The 9,940-nt window shown below is 42.1% G+C and overlaps 1 protein-coding gene across 1 annotated transcript in view; it reads left to right on the forward strand.

Moving 5' to 3' along the window:
* Positions 1–9,940, forward strand: part of reps2 (RALBP1 associated Eps domain containing 2) — a 26,060-nt gene that overhangs the window by 6,099 nt on the left and 10,021 nt on the right. Inside the window, 12 exon segments of the mRNA XM_032526745.1 lie at positions 1,513–1,621; positions 2,182–2,288; positions 2,373–2,514; positions 2,591–2,654; positions 3,993–4,161; positions 4,282–4,335; positions 4,924–5,002; positions 5,181–5,252; positions 5,642–5,690; positions 6,224–6,360; positions 6,636–6,697; positions 6,863–6,952. Coding sequence (XP_032382636.1) covers positions 1,513–1,621; positions 2,182–2,288; positions 2,373–2,514; positions 2,591–2,654; positions 3,993–4,161; positions 4,282–4,335; positions 4,924–5,002; positions 5,181–5,252; positions 5,642–5,690; positions 6,224–6,360; positions 6,636–6,697; positions 6,863–6,952 — 1,134 coding nt within the window.

Here is a 9,940-nt window from a genome sequence, read left to right on the forward strand (position 1 = left end):
GAGAGGCATAGTGAGAGAAACAAAGTGTCTCCCTTGTTCTTTCTGACCACGGTGAGGCATCTGCAGCAGGAGAAGTTAACCCTCTCCTTGAGTTCACGTTGTTGATGGAGAAGGAGAACCAGGAGATGAGTCGGGGGGGATGCAACGCTGCCAAGCCGCAGCCGAGCAACGTAAGTTACTGTTGCATTTTTTGAGAGGTTCACATCAAGCTATGGTGTAGGGTCTTAGGGTTTGATGTAGGTCCGGCGTAGGGTCCGTGTCTTCACGTACCTATGTACGTAGCCAAGGCGTAGATTTACACTTGAAGAGTCAACAGTATACTGCCAACAACTTTCTGATGGCAGCAGGGTCCCAATTTGGCAGCAATGGCATTAATTTGGGTTCTTAGTTGTAGTCTAGCACTATTTTAACGCTGCATTATACTTAAAAGATAGATTCACAACTTTTCAAAATGTTCAATCCACTGAAAAATGCACACAGCCCATATTTTAGAACTGTGCCTTTAAACAAACCGTCAGGACTTCTGTACATTTGTGATGTCACAACAATACCACAGACAGGTGGATGGTGGTTTTTTTAGGTAAGAGGGCCCAAATTGACAGGCGCTAAAACGGAGCATTTCAGAAAGAACACAGGTATTTTCAGACGGACAGTATGTGAAATTTAACGTGTTTTTGAGCATTAAAGAATGTGAATATGTTCTAATAGAAACCCAAAACATGTACGTATAAGTATGAACCTAAAAATGAGCGTAATAGATGACCTTTAAGCAAAAGACAAGTGCCTATAACAAAAATCAGGTTTTCCTCCTGTTCATACTGGTCGTTAAAAGATTCCCTCCTAATACGATTCCACTGTACCCCCCAGTGGAACAGTGGAATTGGGGGTGCAGCGTTTCCATAAAGAGCTGCAGTGGAAGGATCATACTTTATTTGACTAATTCTGATGCCTAATATCTTTAGATTAATTCAGAATACGTTTTTGCATAAGAGGAGGACTATGGATTTTGTCCCCATCCCTTTCCCCTTCCTGTCATCTCTCAACTGTACATCTGTCTATGTAATTAAGACATAAAACCCCCCCTAAAAGATAATGTGTTTAATTTTGGATTAGGATTAAGATGTCTGTATAATTTATCGTAATCCCTTCAAAACTGAAACGTGGGGCATCCTGGTGGCCTCAGTGGTTAAGATGTAAAGGAAGCCACAGGATCATCCCTATAGTGCACTGTCTCATGAAAGATTGTCTCATCAAAGATAGTTTCTAACAGTGACTTTAGTTTAGGTTACATGTGCCTCCAGCCTCACCCACAATGCAATGTAGCACATTTTGGCATGAGTTGGAACAGGCTGTTCATAACATTAATGTGCCACTGGAAACCCAATCACACTGTCACGTCAGTGGGAGAGTTTCCAGCAGCTTGTCAAATCTGTTCTAGTAGTAATAAGCAGTACATGCATAGAGGCTACTTATAGTTCAGTATGTGAAATAACAAATATCCTGTCTCTGAAGGAACCTTGGTCCCCGCCACGATCCCCCAGCAGTTCACCGCCTCGCTCCCCGCTGATCTACCGCGGCTACCCGTACACCAAGAAGAGGAATGGGGCCGACTCACAGATCGGTAAAACTACTTTTAGTCTTAGCTGCAATACACTGTGCAGATCTGACCCTCATCAGTTTCTTTTACTGGTCAGCCCAGAGGATTTCTATCACATCAGGTTTTTTTTTTGTTTTTATTTGTAGAAACAACTCACCCTTTGCATCTGTTTTCATCCCCAGGAAATGTCCTTTTTGTAATGTAAATAAACTGTAATGCAGCATTTGGATCATTTGCAGAACATCCCGCTTGCTTGGAGTCTCTTTGATAAAGCGCCTTCTCCTTTGATTGCTTCTGTAGGTAATTAAAATGCCGCAGTGGACCGAAAACTGTAAGAAGTACATGTCTCGCTCTAGTCATGTTTTATAAATAAGAAATTAATAGAAATGCAAAAGATGTAAAAGAGTTTTACTGGATCTCTGGCACATGGTCCTGATTTCTCTCGCCTCGCTTTACCCTCTGCTGGTCCCTTTTGATCTGTAAATCTCTCATTCTCTCTGATCGCATTTTGGAGGGGTGTAATCGCTATGTTCGTCTCAGGTTTCTCCTCCACCAAAGCTGTGGTTTTCTCTCCTATCCTTCAGCCTACGAATGCAAACATTCCTCACGGCCGATCGTTCTGCTAGAGCAGCACTCCTCGCCCGGTAACTACGGGACCAAAGCCACCGTGGAGCATCTTGCGATGGCTCGGGTAAAGCCGTATTTTGTATAGCTTTATGATCATGTAAATAATTCTTCATGTCTACATTGTGATTTGTATGGATATGTTTCCCAGGCTTCCTCATCAGAGAGGCTGGACCAGCAGGGTGCTGTGGACCATTCTGACGATGACCCCTGGAGGATCACAGAGGAACAGCTCGAGTATTACACTAACCAGTTCAAAACCCTGCAGCCTGACCTGGGGGCTCTCATCCTGGGTATGGACCCCCCACTTATTGATACATTTAAACATGACATTCAAACTATTTTACCACTTTCTAACTCTTTCTCTAGGAACCATTGCAAAGAACTTCTTTACAAAATCCAAGCTCCCAATACCAGAACTTTCCCACATTTGGTAAGTGCTGACTCACAGTGTTGTCTGTCCTTGTTCTGTATTGGGGTCCCCTCAGCCCGCCGAGTCACACCGAGGCCTTTTCTTCACTGTCTCCTCATCCTCAAACCAACAAGGATATCATTTTACCTGCTTTATCATCTGGCGCAACAAAGAGGGTGACTACATAAAAGAATGAGCAATTGGAAAATATGTGTTGAAATACAAATGAATAAGATTCTACTTACAATCTTAAGGTTACAGTTTGACATGCAGAGAATTAATTTCCTTTTTTGCCAAGTTATATTGTAGAAGATACTACTCCTATTTCTATATGGTAAATATGAAGCTACAGCCAAGAGACAGTTAACGTTAGCTTAATGCTAAGACTCGAAACAGGGAGGATAGCTAGCACGTGCAAAGGCAACAAAACCTGACAAGCACAATGTGTTGTTTTACGCTTTAATTTCTGTATTTTTTACATATGTATGGACGGCGCCTGGCTAGCTGTTACCCCATGTGTCCAGTCTTTGTGTTAAGCTAGCCAACTGCTGCTGGTTAGCTTAGCTAACACCAATATCGAACTAGCTTGTCCTTTAAATGTTAGTTAGTTAGTTAACTAACATGCCATACATAGTTTGTTAAATCCATTTAAACACTAAGGTGTAAAAGTGACCCACTGGTTTTATGGACAGGTGCTGCTAGTTTTTATTACCTTTGGTCAGAGCCATGCTAGCTGTTTCCAGTCTATGCTAAGCTAAGATCATTGAGAATGGTATGGTTCAACAAAAAAGCGCATATCAACATAACATAACATATCAAACAATTACCTAATGTTGCCCACACTGTATATATTATATGAAAAGTTTTCATGATGTTTCTATGCTATACAATAATACGGTAACATGTTTAAGAGGCTAAAAGTAGTGAACACTTTATTATACTGGTCTATGATTTCAGAATATTTTGCTTCTTTTCTGTGAGGTTTCTGGAAAGAATGTGATTGGACGCAAATTATAAAGAAAATTCAAACCGTGTTCAATTCTAATTTTCCAGTTTTTAATAAAAAATCAACTAGCAATACATTGCAAGCGTAACTATAGAGTTTTGGTCAGTGCACAGCAGATCAGCTGAACATGGCATCTATGAATTAATATTTCCTTGTGTTTAAATTAAGCTTTTCATTTTTTTTCCTAAGAATGAATACCAAATGAAACAGATTATTGTAAACAAATTGTTGATTAAGTAATTATGGACCTGCAAAAGTAAACTATGACAAAGGTTGTTTCTCACACCATCATTACTGATAACCAAACCACTCTCAGCTTTTACAGATATTTTTCATTTTCTCAATTTTTTAAGGGAGTTGAGTGATGTGGACAGAGATGGAGCGCTCACGTTCCATGAGTTCTGCACAGCCTTTCACTTGATTGTGGCACGCAAGAACGGTTACCCTCTTCCAGAGAGCCTTCCCCCGACCCTGCAGCTAGGGGTTATGCAGCAGGATGAGGACATACCGGATACTCCCGAAGTAAGGGAAACAGACGTGAATCTCTTATCTGGAACACTCAGACACCTAGGAGTCTTTGTTTTAGTTTGCTGGCTACTCTTACTTCCGAGTCCAACTCTTCACACTGTGTTTTTTTTGCAGAGTGCAGAGCCTCTCATTGTCTTTGAGGATGCCGAACCAAGGCCTAGTCAGATGGTAAACTAGATACTCTAGTGCCAGTTAAAGCCTCGGAACACCTAGACAGGTGATTTTAGTAATTCTGGCCAGGGGCCTCGGACTGCGGGAAAAAGGGGGACTGAGTAGGAACAGGGCCCAGAATTTTGTGCTACACCCCTGATTCTGGCTGATTGGACTGGGCTCAGTTTGAAGGTTTGCTGGAGCTTAGATTGTAATTTATTAGGTCACAAATCATTTCTTCCATTAAGAATGATAAAGCTGTAATTTGGCCTGCCCTAACAGGGAAAACAAAGCTAACAGGAAACACTTTGAAGATGTCAATCAATCAATATATACACACCCACGCAGTCCTGGGAAGAGGTCCATCAGTCAGAATAACTGAAAACACCTGTGTGGGTGTTCCGGTCCTTCATGTGGAGTCCCTGTTTGGTGCCTGTAGGAGGCACTAACACTCTGAGCATGAGGCTGCTCCACTGGTCCAGAGCATAGTGCAAGTGCTGCATGTGTAGTGCATGTTAGGAAGTATCTTTGCAGGCTGTGATGTGTTCTAATCATAAAGCAGATTCATATACAGCATTTGTGTTGCATTTCATTTATTTTTTTTAGAATCGGAGCATTATCGAGAGGCTCCAGCCAGGCCTGGCTACAACAAAACAAGATTTGAAAGAGGAATCATGTAAACAAGGTAAAATGAGATGTGCCATTTTCCAGTTTGAGCAGTTAATCCAAAAAATAGTATAATTTAAAATCGTATGCACATGCATCTTTTCTACCTTCTTTTTAATTTTGAAATCAGAATATGTCAAGCAAGCAACATCTTCATGCAGCCGGTCCTACTGATGTCTGTTTCACTGTGTCTGCAGATGTAGGTGTGAAGAGGATGACCTCTCAAGAGAAACGGACTCTGCAACTTGGTGCTTTTCCTGAGAGGCCAGGTAATAACTAAAAGTCCTTTTAATTGTGGCGACGTTAAAGTGAATACTTTGTTCCTGTACATACTGTACACACATCATGTGTCACAGCTTTGACATGTAGCCCACAACATCAGTGCTTTTACTGTGTTGGGAGTCTTGTCACCTTTGGTGAAAATGTGTGGTTAGTTCAAGAGTGAATTAGTTGATGGGCTTTTCAGCAATTGAAATATACAGTTTCAGATATGTCAGAATGCTTTGATATATTTTGGTAATTAAAAACAATCTAAAAACATTTACATTTTCCTTACTCACATGCGATCCCAGTTTGTAGTTCCACAGGGAAGTAGTTGCTTCTCATTTACTGCAATTAAGTTGTGACGTGCCTTTGTTTAATGTATCCCTCCTCACAGAGGCGCCTCAGGACCTGGACCCACACATGAGGACAAAAACCAGACCGAGGTAAAAAATCACCCCATGAATTACAAGTATTTGGAACTCCTGCATTGTTCCTTAATTAGACTTTTTTTATATATAGATCTATATTAGTTTTTTATAATAACAGAGATCCTTAACTGAGGGTCTGTGATCCCCTGGGGGGTCCCCAGAGTTACCACAGGGGAGCTGTCAAATTATTGTTTGATCGATATTATTTGAAAGTAATATCAAAATATTATTTTTTTACCAAAATTAAAATTTCTGAAAATATACATGACCATGAATCTAGCATAGTATAAGCAAAGATACATTTTTACAAAAAAACACTACTACATACAGAATGCCAGCCATCCACCAATACACATTGTCTTCCACACGTACAGTATGGTTAACATTCAACCATGATGTATAAATAATTTATGAATTTCCATCCATCCGGCCCAGTTTAATATGCAGCTACATTTGTACACAATACATCTAATCGGGGGGGGGGCTCTGGTCTATCTCTCTTGGCCCAAAATTCACCCCTGCTCTATACTGCTTATGTAACCATCCAGGTCCTACTCCAGCACTTCTTTTGAAGATGCGATGAAGAAGGCAGAAGAGCCCCCCACCCCTCCACCTCGCCCCCAGAAAACCCACTCCCGAGCCTCCTCGCTGGACCTCAACAAGCTCTTCCAGCAGGGCGCTCCGGGTACGGCCTTGTCTTCACTCATTTTAAGTTTTGTAACACGCAGGCTCAGAGCACTGCCCAGAGTTATTGTGTTTGTTCTGTTTGTGACAGTTCTCCTTTCATGTGGAGTGAAAAGGGGAAATGGAGCTGGGTGGGTTTTAGTGTTCAGTCGGAAAGGTGAGACGCTCGTAACAGTGCGAGTCAGTGTCTGTTTATGGAAATGCGGGTGGTTATTTGTGAGCAAAATAGAAATTACTGGAGTTAAAGCTCAGAGAGATATTTTGTCTGGATTTTAGGAATTAAAAGTGGATGGTTTCCACCTCCTCCAGCCCTCCCTCCCAGACCATTGACTTCACAGGTAAGCCTGGTCTGATTATGGCAGCAATCCGTGCCAGTGTGCTCTTACTTAAAGAGAACAAAGCCTTTGGTGTTCCTCTGAATTCAAACTGTACTTACATCTCATGAATTAATGATGAAAGAAAGCTTTGGTTCATCAGTACCTATCATCGTCTCTCTTTGTCAGGTTTCTCATTTTATCAACGTTTCACAGAAAACTGAGCAGATCAAAGTGCAGCAGCCAAACTTTGCTGACTTCAGTCGCTTTAGAGAAGAGGTGAGCATGAAATCAGATTTTTCTTCATTGCTTTGTGTTGTTTCATGAATGTAGCAAGCAACAACCCACAGAAAGGAGACAAATTGTCTCTCAATTCCTTCCCACATTGTCAGCGTTTTCCACTCCCTGATTTTTCCGACTTCCATCTCACATGTTGCGTCGTGAACGTAAACGTGTCTCTACGGTCACGTCTGTCAAATATACGGGCCTGTATTTCAAGACCCAAACTACTCTCAAGGTTATGACGGCAGCGGACATCAAACTCAGCTCTGCTGTGGACATATCAAGGATTTATTTATAGCTGACGTGACCTGTCGCTCATTTAGTCTCTCCACCATTCCCTCTGTCCTTCCTTTGTCTTCCTTGACACATTTTATGATGTCATTTTAGTGCATACTGTTGTTATTATACACAGGCCTGTATTACACACCCATGCTCAGTATCTATACATGCACTAATGGAGAGATGTCAGAGTGTGGGGGGGGGGGCTGTCCATGAAAAGGCGCCCCTAGCAGTTGGGGGTTCGGTGCCTTGCTCAAGAGCACCAAGGCAATGACCAGGAGGTGAACTGACATCTCTCCAGCTACCAGATACTTTGGTCCTTATGGGGACTTGAACCTGCAACCCTCCGGTTCCCAACCCAAATAAGACAGAAGTGCTTATAACTGTTTGCTCCTACAGCTTTCTCTACGTTGATGCACGGGGCAAATGGAACCCACTACGAGTTCCTCTTTACGATTATTCCGCATCGAATCAATCATTTTGAAAGCTATGTGTTTTTAAAGCTCTTATTTGTATTTATTTGACCACCCCCCTGGGAGACTGCCTCAAGGGATTCTGTGTTTATGACATCCCCCAGTCTGACTCCTATTGGACAAATCAGATGTAGCTTTAAAGTCCAAGGGCGCTGCATCTTCCTGACTGGCCTAATGCTTCCTCTCTTACCTTGGATGTCATATAATCCTCCATGACTCCGTTTGACTTCATTACACATTCTTTTGAATCACCCATGGTTTGTCTTTATTGAATCCAGCAGACATTCCCTCTCACTACTCTTTCTGCTCTCATATCTTGAACTCCTCTCCATTATTGTTGCCTGTGCAGCCTCACCGTTCCTCGGTCGTCCCACAGGATGTTTTACTTAGTCTTAATTAAAACCAAAAACACTAGGCCATCCCAAAGGTGCCTAGCGCCTGGATGTATATGTTTTAGGAAGACCAGCTGAAACTCATACCAGCCCAAACCCCTCAGAGAGACATGAGTGCGCTATAGGCGTAGTTAAAAATAGCTTTCCTTACATAAAACATGTCAATCTCAAGTTAGGGAAAAACAGCTTCACATCTGCAGACATATATTTATAAATAGTCAGTCACTTAACTTCTCATCGCCTCACTTACCTCCATTTTTCTTCACTTATCTTCACTTGACTTAAAGGGGACATATCATGAAAACCTCACTTGTTGGTTATGTGGAGTGGAGTGTCTGCCAACCCACAAACAAATAAGACAACCCAGTCAGTTTTTTGTCTTTCTATATCAAAACTATGACAAAAGAACAATGACAAATTTTGAAAAAATATGACAACAAAATTGGAATAAAATTGACAAAAACGTCAAGAAAAGTGTAGAAAAGAACAACAAAATGTTGCAATTTCAACCTTGAAAAACACAAAAGTTGCATGGTCAACGGGAAGACAACACAAGGATTTATAAGAGCAGACTAGGCTTTATGGGAGGGGGGCTTAAAGAGACAGGCGCTAAAACGGAGCGTTTGAGGCAGAAGGTTAACACAGGTATATTCACAGTAGACAGTATGAGAAAAGTAGTCTTTTTTTGAACATGAAAGCATGTAAACGTGTTCTAGAGGAACCCCAAAATACAATTGTGAATCAGAACGTGAGCATGATATGTCTCCTTTAACTTCACTTCACTTTGCTACACTTAGTTTAACTTTACTTGGCTTTATTCCACCTCGGCTCACTGTTCCAGGGACCACAGCAGGCCTGTTGCTTAGAAACTCGGCCGACGGCCAGTAACGATGCTTCTGCAGTCATGACGTAATGCCTGATCTTTGGGGGGTGTTCCCAAATGTTACATTACAGTATCTGTCAGTCCAACTAGCATACACGCTCACCAACGCCCACCGTCTCCTCCAGAGAATGGAGACGTTGACAAGTCAGACTGAGACTCAGGCAGTCAAAGTCATCACTCCGCTCCTCCTCTATAACATTATTTCACCTGGTTTGGTTTGCTTTTATTTTCCTCAGGTAAATGAAGTCAGGTGTAGTCTTGCATTGCCAGACCTTCCTCCACATCGCTGGGGAGGAAGGTCTGGCTATTTTACACGATGGGATGGGAGAACAACATGCTCTGGTTAATTGAAATTTTATTTAAACCAATCACATTTGGACACATAGTCTAGCTAGCTGTCTGGATTTACCCTGCAGAGATCTGAGGACCAGGCTAACCCATAGTCCTCAGATTGGACAGATAGTCTAGCTAGCTGTCTGGATTCACCCTGCAGAGATCTGAGGACCAGGTAACCATAGTCCAGATGGACAGATAGTCTAGCAGCTGTTGGTTTACCCTGCAGAGATCTGAGGACCAGGTAACCATAGTCTCAGATTGGACAGATAGTCTAGCTAGCGTCTGGATTTACCTCACAGGACTGAGGACCAGGTAACCATAGTCCTCAGATTGGACAGATAGTCTGAGCGTCTGGATTTACCCTGCAGAGATTGAGGACCAGGTAACCATAGTCCTCAGATGGACGATAGTCTAGTAGCTGTCTGGATTTACCCTGCAGAGAACTGAGGACCAGGTAACCATAGTCCTCAGATTTGACAGATAGTATAGCTCTAGCTGTCTGGATTTACCCTGCAGAGATCTGAGGAGGCCAAATGAGGGGCATCCGGCGGCACCGGACCAATCACATAAATTAAAACACGTTGATGATTTATTTTTTATTTTTTTTATTTAACCTTTATTT

This window comes from Etheostoma spectabile, chromosome 9 (genome assembly GCF_008692095.1).
Source record: "Etheostoma spectabile isolate EspeVRDwgs_2016 chromosome 9, UIUC_Espe_1.0, whole genome shotgun sequence".
In the NCBI taxonomy this organism is placed as follows: domain Eukaryota; kingdom Metazoa; phylum Chordata; class Actinopteri; order Perciformes; family Percidae; genus Etheostoma; species Etheostoma spectabile.